Source organism: Calonectris borealis, chromosome 2 (assembly GCF_964195595.1).
Source record: "Calonectris borealis chromosome 2, bCalBor7.hap1.2, whole genome shotgun sequence".
Classification (NCBI taxonomy): domain Eukaryota; kingdom Metazoa; phylum Chordata; class Aves; order Procellariiformes; family Procellariidae; genus Calonectris; species Calonectris borealis.
Genome location: NC_134313.1, coordinates 43,718,807 through 43,745,002, shown reverse-complemented (window position 1 = coordinate 43,745,002; position 26,196 = coordinate 43,718,807). Strand labels below are relative to the sequence as shown.

At 43.9% G+C, this 26,196-nt stretch overlaps 2 protein-coding genes and 1 non-coding gene across 3 annotated transcripts; all 3 read right to left on the bottom strand.

The window, feature by feature from the left end:
- Positions 1 to 2,579: 2,579 nt before the first annotated feature.
- Positions 2,580 to 5,444, bottom strand: RPS20 (ribosomal protein S20). Its single transcript, XM_075141834.1, has 4 exons — positions 5,296 to 5,444; positions 4,057 to 4,156; positions 3,226 to 3,299; positions 2,580 to 2,803 (listed from the first exon to the last, which is right to left on the bottom strand). The coding sequence occupies exons 1-4, from the start codon at positions 5,296 to 5,298 to the stop codon at positions 2,621 to 2,623; spliced, it is 360 nt and encodes a 119-aa protein (XP_074997935.1). The 5' UTR covers positions 5,299 to 5,444; the 3' UTR covers positions 2,580 to 2,620.
- LOC142079855 (small nucleolar RNA U54) lies at positions 3,378 to 3,442 on the bottom strand. The gene has a single exon (XR_012672807.1). It is a non-coding gene; the product is annotated as a small nucleolar RNA U54 (small nucleolar RNA).
- A 16,780-nt stretch (positions 5,445 to 22,224) lies between the features above and the next one.
- MOS (MOS proto-oncogene, serine/threonine kinase) lies at positions 22,225 to 24,936 on the bottom strand. Its single transcript, XM_075141831.1, has one exon. It carries the CDS (start codon positions 24,635 to 24,637, stop codon positions 23,588 to 23,590), a length of 1,050 nt encoding a protein of 349 aa, XP_074997932.1. The 5' UTR covers positions 24,638 to 24,936; the 3' UTR covers positions 22,225 to 23,587.
- Between the last annotated feature and the right edge of the window lie 1,260 nt (positions 24,937 to 26,196).

The following is a 26,196-nucleotide window of genomic DNA, read 5'->3' as shown; positions in this document are numbered from 1 at the left end:
CCCTCAGGCAAGCGGAGGCGGCAGTCCCGCCCGTGCGCCGGGCTGGGCCCCGCGGCGGCCGCCAGCCGCGGCACGCGGCAAGGCTTCAAGCCGCGCGCCACCGGGCGACCGCTCGCGCGGTACCAACCGCCGCTACCTTGCCGCGCGCGGGAACCCGCGAAACACCCGCCGCGCGGGCGGCGGAGGCAGCATTTGGGCGGGGGGAAGGCGGGCGCTGATTGGCCGAACGAGAGGGAGCGGGCGGGGTGGAGCGGCAGTGACGGACAGGCCCGTGCGGGCACAGGCCCGGCTCCCTCCGCCCGGCAGGGGGCGCCGCCGCACAGCGCAAGGCAGCCGCCGCGCCGCCAGTCCCCGGGCGGCCGCCGGCGGGGGGGGGAGAAGCGGGGGGAGCGTCTGCAGCGCGTGCTCGTGACGCAGGTTTATTTATCGTTTTTAATAAGGGACGGGGGAAGGAAGGGGTTTGAGCGGCGAAGTAAGGCGGCGCCGACAGCGGCAGCTTAGCGGCCGGAGGAGGGGTGTCTTGCCTGACTGAGAGCGTGCGGGGGGGGGGGGGGGGAGGGGGAAGACGCAGATACCTAAATATTTCCATCAAAACAGTTATATAAAGTTATTACGCCTGTTACGTAACCGCTCCGGCACCAGGCGGTATTGTCGTAAACTGAGCAGAAAACAAACAAATCCCAAAATGTTCAGGTTGCACAGAGCCAGAACAACGGGGACGAAGGGCGCAGGGCGGGGCGGAGGGGCGGACCCGCCGAGGGGCCGGGGCCCGGCTCGCCGCGGCGGGAGCTCCCCGGCCGGAGCCTGCGGTCCGGCACCTGCAGCGAGCCATAGATCCGCTTTCCTGGGAAACCTTCGCGCCTGAGCCCGGCTCTTCAGAGAGCGGGGAGAGTTATGTGGCGTACGAGACCCAGGCGCACAGTTGCATTTGTCCTTGCTGCTAAAAGTCAGTTGGAGGCAGGTGAAACGAGAGAAACGCACTCAAAAGACCACAGAAAACTTGTTTTTAAAGAGCCACAGCTGCTCGAAGAACATACATGGGACTTCAGGTCATCTAGGTGTTTTTTAAGGGGCACAGCCAGCTGTAAGCTGGTAAGAAGCTATTATGTTTTGACCAACAGTAAAGACCAAAGACAGAAATGATGTCAAAGCTGTCCCCTCCCTGGATCCGTCCAAATGCTTTTGGTCAGGCAGATGTTGGGTTAAGCAGAGGGAAGACGACTTGGGTGAAAGTTAATAGCTTATCATACACAAAGGTTAGTCAGCCCCAGCTAGTGACACTTCTAGTCTGTTGCTTGTCCACCCCGGTTTATCCCCTTTTAATCTGACTAGTGTCACAAAGTCAATGTCTCGCAATGCTTTTCAGAGCTCCCCATACAATACAAATAATTTTAAAACTAAGGCTAGAAGTATTTGTCAGGCAGCTCACGTTTAAAACGTATTACCAGAAACTGACCTTTACGAAGACTCAGGTGTTTTTTGTCTGCTCACACAGTTCTTCAAGAAATTTCCCAAGCAAGCAGGCTTGTCACAATCTGTGTGTGTACATGCAACTAAGTTTCTCACCTCTCCCTTCTACCAACGCCCTTGAGCCTGCTAACTAGAGGGATAGAATCCTTCTAAGGCTTTACATTTAATGAAATTAAGTGGGCAGGTGAGGGACTCCTGAATCCCTTGAGTAAGCAAGCTCAAGCTTTGGCCAGTTTTAGGTCTTAGCAAATACAGATGGGACCTCTAGCTCCACACAGCCGCACATGTCCTCATTTCTGCTTGTTCAATTATAATTCAAGTTCTCTCCTATGGTTGAAGCAGAAGCAGCAACCTGATCTTAAATGGAAACTGTTTTTTCATTTAACTCAGGGCTTTGTATCTTGTAGGTTTAAGAATTAATCATAGTTCCTTTAAGGAACAGTTTGCAGAAGAAAGAAAACCCACCACCAAACTTGAGAGGCCTAAGTAACAGCAATGAAAATGGCTGTTTTACTGCTTTACATGTGAAAGCTTACCTTTATTATTAACTTTAATATTCAAATCCATGGAAATCTAAACCTAAAAAGACAACTAAAGCTTCCAACAGCTTAGTTTTGTGACTCTACATGCAAGCCTAAAGAAAGAACTCGCTAAATTCAACGTATTCACTACAAAATATGAAGTTTTATAACTAACATCCTCAGGAGCCATTGACTGTAAAAAGCATGGGGGGAAAAAAAAAGGCAAGTAAGCTCAGTTCAGCCTTGCATAGCAAAACCTAAGATTTGAAAACTTGGTAATTTACCTAAACATCAATTTTAATGCTACTGCTTGTCTGGGTATAGACTAAGATTTCAGCCAAAGTTAAATCCTTTATGGAAAATATCTTTTTAATAATTTAAGTGCTGCACGTCCATACAGTCACCGACCTCCAATGAAACTATGACGCCCAGGTTTCATCTTCCTGATGTTTACAACTGGCATATTCTTCCTTAAGTATCATACAATCCTTTCACACAGCATTTTGATTATGATCCCTGTTGTCCTTCTTCATGAAAATCACCATAGGGCTACCCAAGATTCTTGGCACACATATGAAAACAAGCTGATGAAAATTTGTAAATCAACTTTATTCAACGATGACCATCATTTAGGCATCGGCAATAGTAACTTCAACTTCTACACCTGGTTCAATGCTGATGGAAGTGATCTGCTTCACAATCTCAGAAGGGCTGTGTAAGTCAATGAGCCGCTTATGGATACGCATTTGGAAACGATCCCAGGTCTTGGAACCCTCACCACAAGGCGTCTTCCTGGTAGTGATTCGCAGAGTCTGAAGAAAAATCATAAACACAAGGTGTCTAGTTGATGCATACAGAAAACTAATCTACAATCAAATCAATCCACCTAAATATACTGTATGGTATCTATGTCATCAGAAAGTTACTTCTTAAGTTACAGTCTACTGAAGTTAACAGTCCTTCCCTATATTCAATTTAATTTAAAAAAAAAAATCACGATTAAAATAAATCGAAGGACAAAAAAGCCCCTTCCATGTTCAACATGCTTTGCACTAAACAGTTGCCCCAAGTGTCAAAGCCACTTGTGAAGTCATTATCTGTTTACACTGGGTCATCCTCAATTTAGCAGTACTGCTTTTCATCTCAACTTTTTTTTTTTTTTAAAAAGATGTCTTAAGTGCACATTTGCCGAAAAAAACCCAAACTTTTAAGATAGAAAAACAGTGTTAAGTACCTTGGTGGGCATGCGAACAGGTCCTTTCACCTTTAGGTTTTTTTCCTTAGCACCTCTGATCAAGTCAGCACAGACTGGAGAAAAAAAAAAAAAAGCTCAGGTTTGTGAGGTTTTTTTTTGCTTGTTTTCTTAAGTGAAGATTTCAAACAGGAAGCTGGCTCAGAATAGCGTATGAAGTGATCATTGCCATTCATTTTAAGGGTTATCCTCATAGCCAACCACATACAAGAGGAAGCGTTACGCCATGGTTAGCAAAATCATGTTACAACAGTAGGTAAAAGCCATTACTACAAGTTTAAGCTGTATTTAATCTGTTATCAGCCTGAAGATCCTGCATCAAACAGTATTTCTATAACATTTACATTATATGATTAAAACACTGGCAAAGCCAGTTCCTAAACAAGATTAAATAATTCCTTAAAGAATGTTAAACTTCTAAACTAGAAGTCTTCAAAACAAGAGTAACAAAATATCAATCAAGAAACTGGTGCCTTTTAGTTCTTACACGGTCAAATAGTGACAACTAAAACCCCCACAAGAACTGAAGGGAAGAAGAAGCTGCACTCTCTTAAGCTAGTCATTACAACAAGAAGTTTTCCGCATGATGAAAAACCCCAACACTAGCTTCCATTAAAAATTAAATTAGAATCTACTTGTCAGTATATGAAGCGCTTTGGGTTGACTTTGTTAGCCAAGTCATATACGAACAGGCAAACGCTAACATCTTTAATTACAACTGGTTTCAATACATTGTATTTTGCAATACATTATATCATATATATCATTCATTACTTAACAAGCTACCCCAGTTAAAAAAAAAGTATCACTTACCCTTCTCAAGTGATTTTACATTGCGACTTGTCAAAGTGATTCTAATGCGATGAATTGCTACCTCTTGCTCCACAGGTGCTTTACCAGTATCTTTAAACGCCTAAAATGTTGAAGTTACAAATATCAGACACTACAGTCAACACCAACTAACGCTATCTGCAGCCTGTTAAAAACAGACTTCTGGAGTGTAAAGAACAATTTAGCTATAGGACTATTTTATTCTACTGACTAGATGACATATCCAAAGGGTACAGTGGCATGGAAGAAATGGTGGGAACAGAAAGGAGGGACAAAGTCCTAACTGCTCTGAGGAGAGGCAATTTTTTAGCATCTAACTGCATCTCATGGTGGGAAGCTGCCAGAACATCCCTGCCTGGTTTGCCTAGATACAGCAGGCTGTACAGTCACGAACACTCCTCGTCCTCAAAAATAAACACATTTCAGATTTCACATATCTTACAACTTAACCTCACCACGAATTAAGTAACGAAGATATCAACAAAACAGCAACAACTGAAACAGCAAGAACAAAAAGAGGCATCTGGCCAGAGAGACGGATTCGGCCGCTCAGGAGACTGATGTGAAGAGCTTAAGCAATTAAACGCGTGCAAGTAATTGGGCATTAATGCCGACCAAGTGAATTGATGAAAGAAAACTGAAAATACGGAGGAAGAAAGGTCTTAAAAAAACGTGGAGGAAATAGGGCATTTCTCACACGGATGAGATACCACCTGTCGTATTACCTGACGCACATCCCTCTAACAAAAGCCGATTTTAAGGGCAAACGCACGAGGCCTTCCCACCACCGCTCACGCCGGGCTGAGCTGGTCTCCTCCCCGCCCGCGCTTCCCCGCGGGCAGCGGCGGCCCCGCCGCCGCCGCTCCTGAAGAGGAGCTCTGCGAGGAAGAAGCGCTACGGCCGCCGCGGCCTGCTGCGCCCCGGGCTCACGCACCGCCCTCCCTGCGGGCCGGCTTTGGGGGCAGCCGGCGCAAGGCCCCGGCCTGAGGGGCCCCCCTCCCGCGCCCCCGCCTGTCCGGGGCTCAGGGAGGGCGCCCCAGCAGCCGCCCTCGCCGCAGGGGGTCCTTCACGCGCCCCGGCCCCGGGGCCGAGGCCCAGGCGGCGGCCGAGGGCCGGCCCCGGCAGGGCGCACGCGGCCGCCCGGCCTGGCGGCCACGCGGCGCTGCCGGCGGCGACAGGCGGCGGCCCCTCTCCCCCCGTCCCCGGTGCCCCCCGCCTCACCATGGCGGCAGCAGGGCCGTCCTGACCGACTTATTCCCGGGCGGGCGAGGGGCGGCGCGGGGCCCAGCGAACAGCGGTGAGCCAGGAAGCGGCGGCGACCGGCGGCGCGGGGAGAGGAGGGCGCGGCAGCGGCGGGGCGCTTATATAGCGAGCGGCACCGCCTCCATCCGGGCGCTGGGGGACCTTTCACCTCCGAGCCGGAGCCCGGAAGCGCCGGGGAGGGGAAGTCGGGTCGGTCTGGCCTCCTGTGCGGCGGGTGCAGGGCGTCCCGACCCTGTGGGCGCTGGCCGCGGCGCTGACGGCGAGTGAAGAGGGGAGAGGGGGCCGGGAGCGGCGGCGGCGGCGGTGGTGGTGGCGGCGGCGGTGGTGGTCGAGAGGGGCAGGGGCGGCCGTGGCTGCCGCTGCGCACCCGGCAGGGCTGAGCTCCGGGGCCCGCTACGGGACGTGCCGAGCGGGCCGGTCTCCGCGGCGAGAGCCGTTCGTAGGGCTGCCGTGCCCCCAGCGCCGTTCCCCCTCCGGCCCCGCGGGCATCGTGCGCTTTACCGGTAGACTTCGGCTTTCTCTTCGGGGGTTTGCTACACCAGCGGGTCTTCGTTGCGTCCAGTGGCAGCGAGCCCATTCCCACCCAAACCTCTGGTTTTCTTTTTAGTCACTATTGGAAGTGGAGGTGTGAGAGCAGAAGTTTTAAGCTGCTTTGCGTAAAAATGCTGGTTTCATTCATTTCTGAATGTAAGAACTTAACTTCACTTTATTTATTGAAGTCCCTTTATTTACTCAGATTGGGCACTGGAGGGATATTTTTTAATGAGAATAGTCATTGATCTGGCCTGGACACTGATAACTGTCAACTCCAAAGCGAGCATTTTGCTGAGAGCATGCCCGTTTCTAGTTATATCACAACTGGAGAGATTTATCTGACTGGAGAAACATATTATATGTTATGAAATGATGGCCTATAGTAAGGTCATTTTGATGACCTTTTAAAAATAGTATTTTAATTCTATTTTGGGGGTGGTTATCCAGTAATCATAGATATGTATATTGTTAGCAAAACTACTGCCACCTTTGGAAACTTAGTAATTACTACAGTTGTTCAAAAAAGACTCCTTGGTATTTTAATCTGAACTTAACTTTCAGCTGTCACACTGCAGTTCCTTCCACCCAAATACTTGAATAGGTCTTCTTTTGGTCCTTAAACCTCACGTGATGGAGATAACGTTTGTATGCCAATTATTCCATTGTGGTGCTCAATTTTAGACTTGTTTTGCACTTGGATCCTTTGTACTTGCTCTTTGAAATCTCTGGTTTACTAATAACTTCTTTGGACTAGATGCTGTATTCTGATAAAGCAGTTCCAATAAACACAGATACAGAAGTAGTCATCCTGTCACTGCTTCTGGAAATGCAGCCATCTTTTGCCAGTGGAAATCAGTACTTGAAAAATCTGGTTTGGTGATAGTCCTGTTTCTCTGGCCTCTTCCTCCCTGCAGTGAAAGAGCATTTGTTTCTGGTGGTTTGTTTTCTGAGCCATTTAACAATTATATTAACAATTTTGAACTCACTTATGCATAAGGAACCCATGTTTACTCTGTTATCAGCTATTCCAACTACTTCCTGAGGAAGTTTTCCATCTATAAGTGTTTTATATTCATCCCTCTTAAATACATGACCTCACACTGATCATGCTGAAACACTTAATTTTCCAGTAATCCAGATGGTTCCCAATCAGCAAGCTTCCTACATTATTTCCTTAGAGCTTTTATGAATGTTCTTAGTAAACTTTATTTCCAGATAAAATATTGAATAGCTTGGTGCCAAGAACTAATTCCTGTGGGATTCAATTAGAAATATGCCTGATTGATTCCTCATTGATGACACAGACCTGTAACTTTAGTTTTAATTTACTTCCTATGAACTATCTGTGCACAACTATGCCAGTTTCTCAGTGTCCTACTGAACAAGTCAATGTACAAATGTGTTATATCAACACTGTTCCTATTGTCTACCAAACGTGTGCTCTAGTTGCATGAGAAAAATAGTCAATCTGAAAAGATACATTATCCATACATTTAAGATGTGTAATTTAAGTAAAATTTCCTCATTTATTTCTTGTTCCTATATCAAAAGGTCAGTATTTTTTTCTTTCCCTGGGATTAATGCAAGGTTGACAGTAAGTTCCTAAATTTGTTCCTTTCTTACTTTTTTTTTCCTAGTATTGGCACCACCTCACCTTTCTTTGAGATTTTTTTTTTTTCTGAGCTTCCCCAGATTTCTCAAAGCTTATGGAAAATCCACATTAACAGCACACAAGTCATCTTTGCCAGCTCTTAAAATTCTTGGATGCAAGCTATCTGGAGCTGCTGATTTAAAAACCGCCTTACTTCTGTTCCTATGTTTAAAGCTTTCCTTAGCTATTGTTAGAATTTAGTGATATAAGTATGTTGTTTGTTCTCCACAAATGTAGAACAGATATTTATCTGAACTTCCTGCTTTCTCTGAAATACACTATTAAAAAAAAAAAATACTTCATGCTGTTCACTTGAGTAGATATCCGTCGTCAATAAAACTTCTTGCTTAGCTTCTGAATATTCTGTCATTCTTAGCTTCTGATTCATATTTTGTATTATGCCTGTTTTTCCTTTGGTTACATATTGGTTTTAATGTAGGTTTTTCTCTGCAACTAATGCTAACTGCAGTTTAGTTATGAGGTTGTGAGTTTGGACATACAAATACACTGTTGGAGTATGCTTTTTAGATGAATCTTCCAGGAGTGTTTTCCTATGTCACATAATAAAGCAGGTAAACGATTAAGAAGCAAGATACACTTTTAACATGACTTAGTAGTCTGTAGCAGAAACAACTTAATACCTAATTTCAGTAAATGGCTTGCCAAGCCACTCCATCATTTACCAGCAGTCCTGGTTAACAGGGGAGGTCCCGGACGACTGGAGGCTCGCCAATGTGACACCCATCTACAAGAAGGGCGGGAAGGAGGATCCGGGGAACTACAGGCCGGCCAGCCTGACCTCGGTGCCGGGGAAGGTTATGGAGCGGTTCATCTTGAGGGCGCTCACGAGCCATGTGCGGGACAACCAGGGGATCAGGCCCAGCCAGCACGGGTTCATGGAAGGCAGGTCCTGCTTGACCAACCTGATCTCCTTCTATGACCAGGTGACCTGTCCAGTGGATGAGGGAAAGGCTGTGGATGTGGTCTACCTGGACTTCAGTAAAGCCTTTGACACTGTCTCCCACAGCATTCTCCTAGAGAAGCTGGCGGCTCACGGCTTAGACAGGTGCACTCTTTGCTGGGTAAAAAACTGGCTGGATGGCCAGGCCCAGAGAGTTGTGGTGAATGGAGTTAAATCCAGTTGGTGGCCGGTCACGAGCGGTGTTCCCCAGGGCTCAGTTTTGGGGCCGGTCCTGTTCAATATCTTTATCAATGATCTGGATGAGGGGATCGAGTGGTCCCTCAGTAAGTTTGCAGATGAGACCAAGCTGGGTGGGAGTGTTGATCTGCTGGAGGGTAGGAAGGCTCTGCAGAGGGACCTGGACAGGCTGGATCGATGGGCTGAGGTCAACTGTATGAGGTTTAACAAGGCCAAGTGCATGAGCACCAGTCTGCAGCTGGAGTTCTCATATTGCACCTAGCCTGTCCATTTTAAATTTCTGAATTTTCATGCCAATTCTGGCATAAAGATCACCATATAAAAATGCAAACCCCCTCAAAATACAAGGCTCTCTCTACCTTAAATTTTTTTTATGATGTAACTATGGAAAACATGAACTAGATCCATGACTCAGGAAAAAAGCAATTGTGCTTTGATGGACTCCTTTGCTGTTGACAAATGTGGCCACAAATATTGATCATTAAGAGACTTTTTCAAGCTGGGAGCATGAGCTTCATAATTATTATTACAAGCTCTTTCCTTCTAAATATGTACTTTATGCCTGACTGATAATACACTTGGCTTCTAATATTGACCTGGTTAGAGCATGACTTCCTTGAAACTTCTCCTTTGTCAGCCTGTGTTGCCTTGTTCTTCTGACACAAATCACCATGACAAAAAATACTTAACTGCTAATATGCTACAGCATTTCTAGTGACACTGAATCTGCGGTACATCACTGCAACATGTTTTTGAACACTCAGGATTGAAAAAGGATTGTACCTCTGGGCTGCTTTCAGGAGGATATTATTTGAATTTGTCCTGCCCTAGTTCAGTCTTAAGATTTTTTTCAAATTGATGAATTATCATGTCTTCTCTGCTTGTCTGGAAGAATGTTTGTTGCCTTTCCACTCCTTGCTCTGCAGATGTGACGCTCTGTCAAATTTGTAATAATGAAACAGCAACTTTTTGCAGAGAGTAACTGTGCAACTCTCATAGTCTTGACAGCACCAAGGCAGTTTATTGGTTAGCAACATGTAATTTGCCAGTAATCCGTGAACTATATATTGTGAATCAGTATTGGCAATACAACCGAAATCACAATACTAGATGCTTACAAAGTGTTAATGAGCACCTACAAATTTCTTACGTACCCTTCTACAACTGATCCCACTTACATATTCACATAGCTCTGTGCACATCCCCTCTCTTGCAAGAAGTGTGGGTTACAAGTGCATACTCCCACTTTTGGGAGGGCGATTCCCCTATTCCTAAATCCTTCTTGTTGGAGATACGGGCACGTGTACCTGTGCAGCTAATCCACATGCCGGTGAAAGCGTACCCCGTGGGTTCCCATACGCACTCCTGAGAGGTGGGTCCCTTACTGCTATGCCTCATTCTCTCCGTCCCTCAGCCTGAGTGGCTGGGGAGTGGGGTGGCAGCTATTTACTGTGTCCGATGGCGAGGATGATGTCCAGCCTTAGAAGTAATGATGCCTGGTGCTCTGGTTTCTTCCAACAATCACAAATTCTCATGCTGTTTTTCAAGCTAATTTCTTTTCTCAAAAGGCTCTTGGTAAACTAATCCCCTGGTTACTGTTTAATCTGAGTGATCATTGTCCTAAGCAAGCTTTGCTATTGTTAATTTCTTCTTAGCATTATCAGGTTTTGGGCAAACATCCTCTCAGAACATGCCAATTTGGGTATTCTGTTCGCACACATTATTTACACTCACATTCCTACCGTATCATCTGTTGTTATCCAGGCCACGTTACCAAGAGGGGGGTGTGCAATTCCTGTACAAAAAATCCCCAGCATCAGTCCAGTGAAAGCAGAACTAGTGGACACACAAACAAAACTGGTATTTTTGCATCCAGTTTCCATTTTGGAAACCACCTTGGAAGACTTTATGTGTGCAAAGGTTAATCAAGTATAAAAAGTATATTCCAAGCTACACAAATCTCTCCAATCCAGATTTGGCCACTTGAGGCAGCACTGCTTTTGTCATGTTCTGTTTTACTTTGAAAAAATAGACAGTTCAAGAACACTGAAATAGTTTGTAGCGCATGTTGAAAAGCTGCATCTAGTCAAATAATACCTACGTGACTCTTTGAACATAGCAAGCTGTTTTACCAACTGAATTGGAAATGGCTTCCAGCGTACACTTACCTCGCTGGCTTCTCTACGGACGCTTTGTACTCAGAGCGTTTAGGAACTAGCGGTACATGCTGGTGTGTATGAACGCTGGCAATGCTGGGCTAATAAAGACTTCAGTGTTGTCTTTCCTCCTTATATCTGCCTCCTGCAAAGACTTTGGGGGAAGCTGCCAGCAACAGGGTGTTTGCATGTTTGGATGTCTGTCCTTCAGGAAGAAAAAGTTGATTAATTTTACAGCAGTTATGTTTACCAATATATGTAGTCCACATATATTTTTGCCCATGACCCTCTGTCTACTGTTTTAGAGCCCAGTGATGAAGTCACTGATCACATTTTTTTCTTCCAAAAACCAGTTTAATCTAATCTAATTCTTTGGCAAGACAGAGTAGGAGGGAATTGTTTCACGGTGCTTGTGCTGCCTCTCTATCATGGAGCAGGGATAATTTAAAGAATGATCCTGACCTCACACTGCCTTACGACTAGAGGAAAAACTGCTCTTGATATAGAATGCATCACTGCATCATTTTTTTTTTCTTTTTTTTTTTCCCTGAGAAGTTTTTCCTCATCTCTTTAAGATTAGTTTCCTCCTTGTGATATTCTTGATCCAACTGGTTTTCAGATGATGAACGTTTGCAAGAACAAAATTTAGCAAATGCTTGCCATAGATGATGATGAGATTTAAAGCAAGGGGGAATTGCCATCTTGATGGTACGGGACTATTAGAGCAGGATATTAGTTGCATCTCACAATTTTATCTAGATTACATCCAGGTGTCAGATTGACTTCTGTGGGACTTGCGAAGAGATGCCCATCCCACACTGGAGTCTGTAAAGAAAGACTAAAGCCGATTCAGTAATGCTTCTCCTGTTGTGACCTGACCCTGTGTGAACTAGCCAAGTTGAATTACTCAAAACCTGACAGAAACAGGAATGATAACATAAAACTTAGGACCTGGAACTAAAGCAGATACTGTGGTGTTAAAGATGTGCTTTAGAAACAGGAATTATTAGCCACTGAGGAAATCATTACACTGTGATTGTTCAGAACAGCTGGTCAGATCCACAACTTAACATGAAAGCGATCCAAGAGGCATCAAATATTAAGTTTTGGTTTCAAAGGGCTTGCTAACTTCTCTAAACAGCTAATGTGGCAAAGTGGCAGCTGCACCTACTACATAGAAATTATGAGGTTGCAGTAGGGGGGCAGGAACAACAACCGTAGAGTCTGTAATGCTATTGCATAGAAGACCCAGCAGTTCTGTTTAAGAGAACAACTTACAGGAGAGTAAAGCAAGTCTATTAAACTTGTCTTTCACCTAAACATACAGCAGAAGTTCCTACTTCACTTGTAATGAAAACAGGGCTTGTACATGTTCTTTCACACCAGTCTACAAGACATCATTGTTACAAATACGCAATATGGTTTGGTTAGTCTCCCATAGTGGAAATACTATAAAATAGATAGTTTCCTCTGCAACTATCACTTAAATGCTGCAAAAGCAACTACACGTAGATGCACACAATCGCACTTCCAACATTCCTACCTCTGTGCACAGTGAAAAATCTAGCCACAGGTTTTCCAGATGCAGATCAAGGGGAGCAGTATTGTCTATTGGTTTAAAACTGAGGAAGAGACAGTATTAGCACTTAAGAGGGTTGTGGTCAAGCATTTGATTTTTAGGCAAATAAAATTAATTATTGTGGTATACATAGAAGGTGGTTTTGAGTATGGTAGCCATGTCTCCTGAAAAAATTTCAAGAAATATTCATAGTTGTAATTTTTTCAGCATTATGATCTCATGTTTTTCTTTTAAATACAAAATACATATATTATAAAATAATCTTTCAGTAATTATGACTGTTGGCAGATGTTTCTGAGACCACCCAGCAAGTACTTTGTTCTATCAATGGCCGCCTACCCACACCCTTGTAGCAGGTGTATTTCCTTTTTGAGAGTCCTTTACGTGTTCAGAGGAAGAACTGCTTCTCGTACACTCCTGATGTGAGGTAGAGCCAATCACTTTGTTCTGGCAGGCACAAATGCTTATGCTAATACCTAGGCATTGATTTTCCTCTTTGCTGAAAAAAAAACACAACAGACCTTTGATATAGAAAACTGAGCTTTTTACTCTTAAAATCTTCTGTATGTAAAAGAAATTTCTTTTCCAGTGAAGAATCCACCATTAATTGTGTACTAGTATACATTGCTGGATGATTTGTGTTACTAAAGTACAGCCCTAACTCATCATCATCATAATTAGCGCATAGTGCAATCATCAAGAAAAGAAAGGAAAAACCTCACAGACAGTTTGAGGACTGGTAATGGTTTGCAGAGCATTTAAAATTAGCCAGTTTTTCATTTTGATGGGCCAGGACAGTTGGGTTTTTGGGGTCTGGAAGTGAGGGGAAGGCTATGCTTTTATCTAAACAAGAGACTACTACGACCTGGTGGTAATGGATGACCACTCTGAACTGAATCAGCGGCCTCGTCTAATTTTAAGCACTAGTTCAAGACCTTAGTTTAAGTCATATGGGGTCCTGACAGTCCAGTGGGCAGGTAGCTCTAGCACACCACACAGAAATTCATGTGCCAGAATAAACTTATTTTTCAATGAGAGCTTCACTGGTTGAAAGGCTTGTAGCAAATAGGTTCGTTTTTGGAGGTGTCTGCCCTCTCCCTGTTCCTGGCTTGTCTCATTGCCTCCTCCAGCCACCTCCCTTGTCTCCCTGTGCAAATGGCTTTTTCATACTACCCTTGCTATGATTTGCCAGGTAGTGCTAATTTTTATGGTTAGGATACTTTTTCAAATGCTGTTTGCAATTCAATACACAACTCTTTAAATGAACTATGCAAGTGTGAAAATGTTTAAAAAAAATTAAAGAAATGTATTATTTCCTCTGAAAGCTGTTGACAGGAATGATTAATTAAATTTTAAGAATACCGTTTTTCTCCCCTTTATATTAGAAAACATCTAATACCAATCCTTTCACCCCCAAAAGCTATACAAGGATTGACATCTTTAAGGGAGGTCTGGAGAAGTTCTGTCACTTTCTATACAAAGAGAAATTAGGGTGACATTCATCTACTGGCATGTCAGTGCAATGATACATTCCTTCAAAAGCTTTGTGTGTGGCTTTTGTGTTATCTGCAAAACATTTTAATGGAACTGTTAGATAAGAGAGAAACAAGGATGTGGCCAAAGTATATGATATCTCTCTAAACTTACTGTATTATATACTATTAACTACTATTAAAAAAAATCCAGCCTCCCCTGCCTATCAATTCCCATATTCCCATATCAATTCCCTAGTGGCCTTCTGTGATGGAGTGACTACATCAGTGGACATGGGAAGGGCTACCGATGTCATCTACCTAGACCTCTGTAAGGCCTTTGACAAGGTTACCCACAGCATCCTTCTCTCTAAACTGGAGAGATATAGATTTGATGGGTGGACTGTCTGTTGGATGAGGAATTGTTTGGATGGTCGCATCCAGAGGGTAGTGGTCAACGGCTCAATGTCCAGATGGAGGTCGGTGATGAGTGGTGTCCTGCAGGGGTCCATACTGGGATCGGTACTGTTTAATATCTTCATCAATGACATGGACGGTGGGATTGAGTGCACCCTCAGCAAGTTTGCAGATGACACCAAGCTGAGTGGTGCGGTTGACACACCTGAGGGATGGGATGCCATCCAGAGGGACCTGAACAAGCTCAAGAAGTGGGCCCGTGTGAACCTCATGAGGTTCATCAAGACCAAGTGCAAGGTCCTGCACCTGGGTCGAGGCAACCCCCAGGATCAATACAGGCTGGGGGATGAAGGGATTGAGAGCAGCCCTGCCGAGAAGGACTTGGGAGTACTGGTGGATGAAAAGCTGGACATGAACCAGCAATGTGTGCTCACAGCCCAGAAGGCCAGCCGTATCCTGGGCTGCATCAGAAGAAGCGTGGCCAGCAGGTCGAGGGAGGTGATTCTGCCCCTCTACTCTACTCTGGGAGACCCCACCTGGAGTACTGCGTCCAGCTCTGGAGCCCTCAGCACAGGAAAGACATGGACCTGTTGGAGCGGGTCCAGAGGAGGGCCACAAAAATGATCAGGGGGATGGAACACCTCTCCTATGAAGAAAGGCTGAGAGAGTTGGGGTTATTCAGCCTGGAGAAGAGAAGGCTTCGGGGAGACCTTATTGTGGCCTATCAGTACTTAAGGGGGGCTTATAAGAAAGATGGGGACAAACTTTCTAGCAGGGTCTGTTGCGACTGGACTAGATATTTAGACTAGATACAAGGAAGAAATTTTTTACAATGAGTGTGGTGAAACACTGGAACAGGTTGCCCGGGGAGGTGGTGGATGCCCCGTCCCTGGGAACATTCAAGGTCAGGTTGGACGGGGCTCTGAGTAACCTCATCTAGTTGAAGATGTCCCTGCTCATTGCAGGGGGGTTGGACTGGATGACCTTTAAAGGTCCCTTCTGACCCAAACTACTCTATGATTTTATGATTCTATATTTACAGTCAGCTTTTTTACCATCTCTGTTCAGGTGCAACTTTCTGTACTTGTCTCTGGGGCCAGCTTCACTTGTGCTGTATCTGAATCAAAACCCTTTCACCACTTTTGAAGTAAGTGGTTGAGAAAAATACATGGCTTGAAAATAAAACTGGTTTTCCTTCTGCCCTTTTGGGGGGAGTAACTTAAAAAGAGCTAGACATTTAAGTTTCCAATTTGCAGCCTACTTTGCTCTTTGTAGCCTGGCACATGTGCAGTAGAATATTTATTAAGTTATGAATTACCCTATTATCCCAGGTGCCCTGCAAAGGCAAATGCAATCACCTCCCTGCTCTGCTGAACACTCAGGCCATTGAACTTCAGGCTGGGTAGGGAGCGTAACTCAGCCTCGTGCTCGAGGAAGCCCAGGGGTGGATGGTGCCTCTACTATCAAATTGTCCCATGGCATCCTTAGCTGATGGCAGACTGGGATAGACGCCAGTAGACTTTTTTGTTCCATTTGCCTTCTTTAACTGGTTTTAAGGCTTTTCATTTGACAGGCAGACAAATATTTGGCAGCTGGGTTAACTGAAGCATAGAAAGAGGCTCTTTCAGCACTGCATTAAGGTATTTGTAGCAGATAAATGGCTAAATTAAAGTATAACTAAAATGTTCAAAGTATAGTTAATTTTAAAAATAACCATTCATTTTCTACCCCTATTTTCACCTTTGTTCTAGTGCATGAATTTATAAACACAGATGCTAATGCTGCAAAAATTAATACACAAGTCAAATAGTAAGTATGCACTTAAGTCTCATTGAATTTACAAATATTTGTGGTATATTCTGTAAAACATTTGTTTTGTTTTGTTTTCTTTGCTGCAGATATATCTTACCACAGAATACAGAAGCAACCCACACATCTTCACACTTAAGTCTTCATGCTTCCCATCCTACCTTCTGTATTAAGGATGTGCCTACCTCCAAATTATGTAGTATTTTTATCATCTGAAGATAGTGTTGTTACCTCTTTCTTTCTAGGTTGAGATAAAGCATGACACCAGAAAAAAAGAAAAAAGAAAAAAAAAAAGAATATGAAGTAAGTGAGCACAGAAGAAGCCTCCGAGGAAAAAGAAGCAAACAACAGAACAAGCCAGGAGCAGGGTTACAGAGGCTCCTTGTTGATGGGAATCCAGAAACTATGTCAAAGAGAAACAGATAATCATTCCCTGCTTAATTATCAAATATGTTTAACTGTAATACTCCCACCCACCCCACCCCACCCCCAAATAAAGAGAGTAGCATCAGAATTGTAGCTTACGCTCACTTTTTTTAAAACTGATTATGAAACGTCTGTTGATATTTCTATTTGGGAACCAAAGATGCTGAACCTTCAGTAATAGCTATAGTAAGTGAAGAGTAATGCAGAATGATAAAATTAGATTTCCATGCTTTTTCTTTTCCTTCTTTCTCATTCTTCCTAGAAACTGTTTATTACAATTGCATACTTCCCATGCTTCTAGCCATGTTTTCTTGTCTTTCTTATAATCACTTGACTGCTAAAGTAATTGTTGAACTTCACAGAACCCAAGACAGCATGTGGAAGTTGCTTTTCATCGTGAAGAAAGGCATGAAAAAATTTAATTTTGACCTAAAACCATTTCAGCGCTAACTAGTATTGGCTCTTATTTAGGGATTCAGTTTGAACTAGATAAAATTACATAAAATCTCTCTCTTAACTGCATCCTGTCAAGTTTTGCACATGTGCCCATTTGAGGGAAAAGAGGAGACACGTGGGGAACATTGCGGGGGGGGAGGGTGAATGCCATTATGAAAAAAGAAAAAAAGGCCAGAATTAGAACTTTTAATTCATGCTTTCCCTTAGTAGACAATGCTATCTGTATAACCAATAAAGCACAAATTATAACACTCTAATATGGTTAATGTGTCCAGAGCTACTGCTGTTATGACTAGACATGAGAATGCAAGCACTTTACAGTATCTTCTTTATATGTGCTTTCTGAAATTAGTAAATGCAGCCAGATTCGGCAGTTAGGTATTGGGAGATTGATGAGAACTAGCTGAAGTTTCCATGGAGGCTGTGGTTACCCCAGACTGCTATGAGGCAGGAGCTAACCCACCTGATTTTGAATAGTTAGCTCTCTGCTTCAGAGCTGGAAGTTTGAAAGGCAGCTTGTGCTACTTATGAACAGAGAACATGAAACAAAACCAAAAAAACAGCTCACTTTGGGAAAATGGCCACTGTGACATGGCATCCCAGGGTCCCAGAAATGGCACTTAAGTTGCTGCTATTAAAAAAAAAAAAACAAACAATACAAGAACAGTTTAGTTTCCAAGGAAAATAATTATATCAGGCTGTGGAACTTGGTTGATGGTAAGACATGAGAGATCTGACATTTACCAGTTGGGACAAATGAGGCTTTGTTCTTTCCTAAGAGCACAGTCAAGATGCGTGGTCGCTCTTATTTGAGGAGGTCCAGCCTGTTCTTAGCATCAGATAACTCGTGCCCTGAATAGAGTGTACCTGGCTGGCAGAGGGCTGGAGGGCACAGCCCAAAGACATACTACAATGCTACTGTGCCCAGACTTACATTGATGCTGCATCATCTGAATCTGTGCAACACTGGATCCCATAATTCCAGATTTGCTAGACCCTACAGAGCCAACCAGGACATGAATGCTAGTTCAGCCTTTCAAACTCATTATGCTTTTATATATACCCTGACAAGGCATTTAGTCTACAGAGAGAAAAAGTGATGTCCCTTTTTATATTTGGTTTGCTGGGTGATTGGTGCAGCCATATCAAGGATCGTCAGCACTGGCTTCACAAGTGTTTCATGCTCAGAAAGCATAGTAAGATGTTGATAAATTACTATTACCTGGTTGTAGTGCTTTCTCCAGGCCTTTGGTAAATCTTCTGTTTAGGCTGATCAAGCTGCTGGTGATCAGTTCCAGGAACGAAGAGAATAAATAAACTAGGTACAAATAACCCTTAAGGTTTATCCTGACTTATAACTATGTCTTGATAACCATCTGGAATTGTGTTGCATAAATATGTACGGGGAAGGAGAGATAAAGAACAAAACCAGCTTCTAGAAAGACTTAGGGAAAAATTTGGATGAACAGAGTCCCATAGGAGTTGTAACACAATTGTCTGCAACTGCTCTGCTAGCATCATGTGCCTCCTGCTAACATTTTATATGGAGGTATGCAAGTGTGACAAAGTTGAAGTGCAATGTGCAGCTATACTTATTAGCTTTTATGCCAGCGTTAGAAGCAAGAAGGCATCTTTTAAAAACCCAAAGCCATGTCCAGATGAAGAAAACAGAAAGGATAAAACTCTGGTGGATTAAAAATAAAAATAGATGGAAAAAAAATTCAATGAACTAACATAAACCCCGTAATTTATAATTTTCAGAATATTAAGAACCAGAAATCTGTCAAGCCTCTCTGGTAGATCTACAGCTGTCAGGTTATTAAAAGAAAAAAAAAAACCAAAACCAAAACCAACCAGCCAACCAAACAAAACCCCTAATCATTGAAACCTGATCCCTCCGTAAGACAACAAAGCCATTCAAAGAATCAAAATGTGTTCCTTGCATGTGTGTTGTCCCTGGAGGAAACACAAAATAGGCTCATGCTAGAAACTTTTTTGTAGGAGAACTCAGGAGCTGTCTGAAATTCAAGCATCTATAAATGTTATTATAATTCCAGAACTTTTGTGGTTGGAAGGGACTTCTGGAGATTGTCTAGTCCAACCCCCTGTTCAGAGCAGGGTCTGTACCGTGTCCAGTTGAGTTTTGAATATCTCCAAGGAGGAAGACTCCTCAACCTCTCTGGGCAACCCATCCCAGTGTTTTACCATCGTCACAGTAAAAAAGTTTTCTCTTGCGTTTAAATGGAGTTTCCTGTCCTTCAGTTTGTGTCCATTGCATCTTGTCCCGTCCCTGGGCACGGCTGAGAACAGTCTGGCTCCATCTTCACTGCCTCCCATCAGTATTTATACAACCTGATAAGAGCCCCCTGAACCTTCTCTTTCCAGGCTGAACAGTCCCATCTCTCAGCCTCTCCTCACAGGACAGAGGTTCCAGTCCCCTACTCAGCTTAATGACCTTCATTGCACTCTTTCCAGTACATCCATGACTTTCTTGTTCCAACAGAGTCCTGAGCCGGCCCCACTGCTCCAGATGTGTCTCACCAGGGCTGAGCAGAGGGGAAGACTCTACCGGCAATGCTCTGGAAGAGCTGGCAACACCCTTTGTAGTGCACCTCAGGATGCTGTTGGCCAGCTTTGCCGCAAGGGCGCATTGCTGGCTCCTGTTCAACCTGGTGTCTGCCGGGAGCCCCAGGTCCTTTCCTGCAAAGCTGCTTTCCAGCCGGTCGGCCCCCAGCCTGTACCAGTGTGTGGGGTTATCCTCCACCAGGTGCCGGACTTTGCAGTTCCCTGTGTTGATTTCCATCGACAGATTTCTCCACTTTGGTAAGGTCCCTGCGAATACCAGCACAACCACCTGGCATATCAACCACTCCACCCAATTCTGTGTCATCGGCAAACTTGCTGAGGGTGCACTCTGTCCCATCATCCAGGTCATTAATGGAGATGTTAACCTGTACTGGTTCCAGTATTGATCCCTGGGGTACACCATAGTGACCAGTCTCCTGCTGGACTTCAGGTCACTGATCACAACCCTTTAAGCCCAGCAGCTCAGCTAGTTTTCATTTTTCACTGTCTATCTAGCCTGTAGTTCATCAGTTTCTCTATAAGGATGTAACAGGAAACAGTGCCAAAATCCTCACTAAGGTCAAGATAAGCAACAACCACTGCTCTGCCCTCATCCAGCAAGCCCGTAATCTCATCATAAAAGGCTACCAGGTTGGTCAAGCATGATTTTCTCTTAATAAACCCATACTGACTACTCCCAGTCACCTTCTTGTCCTTCATATGTTTGGCAATGGTTTCCAGAATTATTTGTTCCACCACTTTCCCAGGGATTTAGGTGATGTTGACCGACCTGTAGTTTTCCAGATCCTCCTTTTTGACCATCTTACAGAGAGGAGTGACATTTGCTTTCTTCCAGTCCTCTGGAATCTCTCCTGACCACCATAACCTTCCAAAGATAATCAAGAGCGGCCTCACAATCGGCCAGGTCCCTCAGCATTTGTGGGGGCATTCCATCAGCTCCCAAGAACTTGCATATGTCTTGTTTGTTTGAATGTTCCCTAACCTGATCCTTCTCTGCCAATGGTAAGTCGTCTTTGCTCCAGATTTCCCATTGGGCTTTCACCTCTTGTATGTTTATTTTTCATGTTTGAGTTTAATCAGGAGCTCCTTTTTTATCCTTGGATAAACAAGCATCCTATCACCTTTGCTTGATTTTCTGCTCATTGGGATGGACCAATCTTGAGCTTGGAGAAGGTAATCCTTGAAAATCAACCAGGTTTTCTGGGCCTCTCTTCTCTACAAGACCACACCCCATGGAAGTCTTTAAGAAATAACTTTCTTAATGATATGATTGACATCTGTACAAGATACATTAGCAGATACTATATTAATGCTTCATAATTGTGCTGAATTGTATTGGAACTCTTTAGGAACGCCAACAGCATGCAAATAAGGAGCTGGTTGATACGTTTCCCTTGGGTTTCCAAAGGCATTTGAAAAGTCCTTCACCGCAAACTTTTTAAAGGTACTAAGCAGCCGTGTTTATGAGAGAAAATCCCGGGCTGGATAAGTCAAAAGATAGGAACAGCGGGCAAAAGGAAGGTATCAATTCTCTCGACTAGAGAAAGTCCCCAGTGGTGTTTCACAGGGTTCTGCACTGCTCAGCACATTCATAAAGAGAGTGCAAGAGGGTGAGCCATAAGATAAACAAATTTGCTGATCGTGGGGTTATTTAGGACAGTGAGTGCAAGGGCCAGCTACAAACTGGCAGAAGGAAATTCTTGGTAAAATGAGGCAAATAGGCAAAATAATCCTCATCACACAGAACCATGGATTCTGAGTTATCAGAATTATTCTGAGAGGTTTCTTGATTAGTGTTAACTCAATGCTCATTAGCAATCAAAAAGAAGCAAATCAAATCTTAGAAGTTACTAAAAAATGGAGAACATCATTATGACAGCAGATTATGATATGCCTACATCTTGAGTGCTGTGCAGAGTTCTCACTCCCTTTCAAAAGAGAATTGACAGAGACATCTGCAGAGCTGATTACGCTTCAATAGTAGGTCTTGGCCATCCAGTATTCTTCTGTCAAGTATAACAGAGAATTTGAAGGGTGCTTGATTTTTCACAGAGACTCAAGTAGCACTTATTGATGCTAAAGTATCATTAAGCACAAAATATCAAGTTTCTAGCAGTTTAAGCAACAAGCTACCTAGACTGGCAAAATAAATGCAACACATAAGCATCTAGGAACTACTAAAAAACTTTAATTCCATTTTTTATTTTATTCTTTTGAAGATTGGAGAAACATTTTTATGTTTGGCTTGATGTTAAGGTGAGGCATGCCAATGGCTTTATCTGATATTTTATCTTACATGCCCTCAGCTAATTATATTAGAAGGTAACTGGCTTATTATGATAACTTTTGTAAGGTATTTCTTGTTTATTAAAAGAAGTTATGCAACATGAAAAAACATAAGTTCTGGTTCTATAGCATAATTACTTTGACAGGGAAAACACAGGAAATCTATTACCTTTGTTTTTTTGATTCCAGATGGCATTTTACAGTTCCGCTTAAGGGGGACAGAAGAGCAAGAAATAGTTAAGCTTAGATATGCTTTATAAACCATTAATTTCAGTGACCAACCCAAATACCGTAAAGACCTACAGAATCATCTCAAATTCACATAGTTGCTCATTTCCAGGATTTCACGGGGCTAAGAACAGATGTGTGTCAGAAATCAGGAAACTGGCTCAATTCCTTTGGGATTTTTTTCCAGAATGGAAGCAAGGGGGAGGAAGGGGAAAGAAGAAAAACAATTTGACTGAAACATCACTCTCCTGTCTTAAAAAGAAGCGGAGTCTTTGAGCAGAATGACAATATCAGCCACAGCAGTCAGATCTTCATAGTTCCAGATAAGGGTTGAGATCTCGACAGATCTGTAATTATCAGTTCTGATAAATCAGGGATCAGAGCTCTTTGTCTTCAGCATCACCTGCAGCACTTCCTTTCCCAGACATGTTACAACCAGATCAGGAAAGATAATAGATAACACATAAGCAGCACAGAGGATCGTTCAACGGTGTATGCTTTGAGCACCGGCGGAGTATCATTATTACTGCTTTAAGCAATCTTCCTTTTCAGTACTTCCAGTATTTTGTCTTACACTGACCCATGCATTACAAAGGCAGAGTAATCCCCCCTTACCCTGATTTATGTGGGTTTTTTTTTTTTTTTGTATCTATACATCTCCCTTCATGTTTTCCCAATTTTTTTTTTTTAAACTCTCCCTGTACCTCCAAAGTCTGGGAACTTCCTATTCCACACAAAATGCTCTTGTAAACGCTAAAGTTTACAAGACACCAACTAGCAAGTTGCAACTAACACATCCAGCAGCATGGAGGTCTTATAAAAGCACAGATTGTTAATGTATCTTCTTGCTCTTAATAGCCTTAGACTGGCAAAAAGATTCCTTATTTCAATGGGGAGATTGGGTAGTTCACATTTTCCATTTCAGAAACAGCATACTTACTGAAGTTAAGTACATCTAAGAACAAGAAAAAACCCCCACTGACACTTTGTATTTATTTTTCTGCATTCATTGATTTGTGATGCATACTCATTCCTTCGTAAATGAAGAGGAAAAGCTCCAACTCACAAACCTAGCTAGTGTAAAGAACTACTCATATCTGACATTTTGGAAATACCAAAAGGTATTATGTACAAAGACCCTTCCAAAAGCAGCCCTTTTTTGAACTTCACTTGTTTGAAAACAACTATTTTTCTGCACATCACATTCCCCAGTTTCTCCCTGAGCAAGGCAGCACACAACAGATCAACCAGAAAAAGTCACATTTGCCAGCGTCTTGATCCTTGCCTCTACCCCCTCCCACGGTAAAACCCTACAGTTTTGTTAAATTCTTTATTTATAATCTCCTTACAACAAAGCAGTTTCTTTTTTTAATATAAAAAACAGTGACAAAGCCTTTAGATCACACAGGGGCTAAATTCATTATGTTCAGAAGAAAGGTGGAGGGAAAGAAAAGTCGACAATAAAAGAAACATTAAGAGTCTTGAGTCTTCCTAGAGGCTCCCCTTGAGGGCCCTGAGGCTGGGAAGCAGCTGGGCTGCGCTCAGGCGCTCCTCTACCTTAGCCTGCCAGCAGCAGCTAATAATGCCCTGGAGTCTCTGGCCCACCGGTGACTCGTGGAAAACGGCAGCAGCCAGGGAAGGGCGTAAGTTATAGGCCACCACAGCATAGAGCACGTACTGCCGCTCACCCAGGTAGGGCTGCTCTCGCATGACGATTTGCCAGAGGGTGATAGCAAACGAGTAGATGTCTGCTTTGGCAGTGACCTTCTCCCCCTTGAGGAGCTCAGGGGCACGGTGTGTGTACGTGCCCCCGTGCTGGCAAACATGGGGACTCTGGGACAAGCCCTCCTCCAGTTTCTGGGAGCACCCAAAGTCTCCAATCTTGCATGCTCCCTGCTCAGTGATGAAGATGTTTGCAGGCTTCAGGTCCAAGTGCACAATGCTCTGTGAGTGCAGAAAGGCTAAGCCAGTCATAATGTCGCAAGAATAGCCCACAGTCTCTTCCATGCTCACGGCCTTCCTTCCACATCCTCCTTCATCATCCTCACCCTGTCTCCACGCATCCCCAGTGCCATAAATTACATGGTGCAGGGTGATGTTGCCCACATATTCCATAATGATGGTGCCCAGGCTGTTCTGGCTGGCCGGGGCGCACGTGCTGGCAGCCACCACACGTACCACATTACCGTGCTGTAGCCGGGCTACGTTCAGCTCAGCCCAAAAACTCTGTCGTGATGCCAGCCGGTTTTTGCTGCTCTTCTTCACCTGCTTCACAGCCACAGTTGCACCATGGTAGGTGGCTTTGTAGACAGAACCGAAGCCCCCAGAGCCCAGGGGCTGCAGGAGGCAGAGCTGATCCCAATCAATGGAGCACCAGGCCAGGCGTGGAGGCAAGCGGCGAGTCCTGGCTGAAGGAGTTCCCCCCAAGAAGTTTTTGCTGTCTTTGCCAGGGATAACTAAGGGGCTGCTGCAGGGTCGCAAATCCGCAGATGGGGAAAACTCCAAAGGAAGAAAACAATTAAGAGGAATGGGTGATGGCATAATAAGATGGAGAAAATAACAGGCAGTTACTAGGACAGAAGACTGGAAGGTTTCCCTGACAGAAAGGACTTGCCAGTGGCTTCCAAAGCCTTTTATCCTCTCTTCACCGTTCTCCCTCCTGCCTCCAAATGAACTGCATCTGTCACAACTAGCTGAACCCAATCAGGCTCACCTGGAAACATTCTTCTCCAACCCTGAAGTAAATCTCTAGAAAGTTAAGGCAAATGGATTTAAGCTAAAAAAATATTAACTAACTCCCATGTATTTCGCATAATTTCTAATCTCAAGAGAAAAGAAAGATGTTCTGCCTATTGAATGCCTCTAGTAAATGCCCCCAGCAGTAAATAAAGCAGTGATTGGTGAATGCCAATGAATTTCACCATGGCTCCGGGCAGGAATGATCATCATCAGAGGCATTAAACAGCTCAAAGTCATTGTCAGAGGGAGCAGCTGAAATGGTGAGTGCTAGCGTTTAATGAGCCTATGGCAGGCATAACTGAATATAAAAGACCTACCACTTAAACGTGACTGGGACAAGAGGACTGGTTTGGTTGCTCAACTCTGCCCATGCAGGACAGCAAGCTTAATAGCAGCATAAAGACAAATGATCCATTGGATATAGTAAATAGAATTATACATAAAGATTTGGTTGTCTTCCCATCACACCCCACACCGTTACTACAGGTGTCTATTTTATTTCGAGATCCTCCTTAGTAAACTTACTGCTAAATTTATGGAGCTGTTCTGGCAGAAATCAAATAAACGTAATTTGGCCTTGCTGGTCCTGATGGTTTTTTTCAGAGGGCCTTTTGCTCTTTTGACCCTGCTTTCACATATTCACGGTGCTCATGCTAACTGCCTTAGTGTTTGGTACCTGCTGTACTGCCCTTCCATCGGAGCACCCTTATGGGACCTATGCAGCTAAGTGTTTTTGAATATTCCAGTAAGTATCTTTCTGTACATGTTGACAAATATCTTGGAAAGTTTGGTCTCCATTTCCCACCTCCTCACCCTTCAGAACCTTCCTCTGGATGTCAGCTTTGCCAATACAGATCCTGCCACAGGACTTCAAAGATTGGCGGTGCCTGTTTCTCCAGAGTTCACCTGGTTCCGCAGGCAGTTCCTGCAGAGTTTTCCTGGTGTTTTCTGTTCCTTTTGTTTTGCTTCTCTGGATGAGTAAGATGCAGCACAGATGCGCTGAGGGAGGTTTTAGGGGTGCTCAGAACATGTGCAAGCGGAACTGGAGTGTTCTCCACCTTGAGAAGGGTTTGGTTGTTCACCTCAACAGACAAACCTGATGTCCCAAAGACATCTTCTGATGTCTGCTCTAATTCTACATCAGCTCAGCCAGAGGGTTTTAAAGGCATCACTCTGTAGCGAATCAACGATGGAGATCTTCCCCGTACTGAGACTTAGGATTATCAGGAGAAATTTGTCATCGCAATTCACAGGGAAGCAAACTTGGACCAGAAATGAATGAGAATGGGGAATTTGGGTTATCACCTGCCAGTGTGAAACAGATAGGCTGGGGAAGAACGAGATATAGGTGCTAATATACA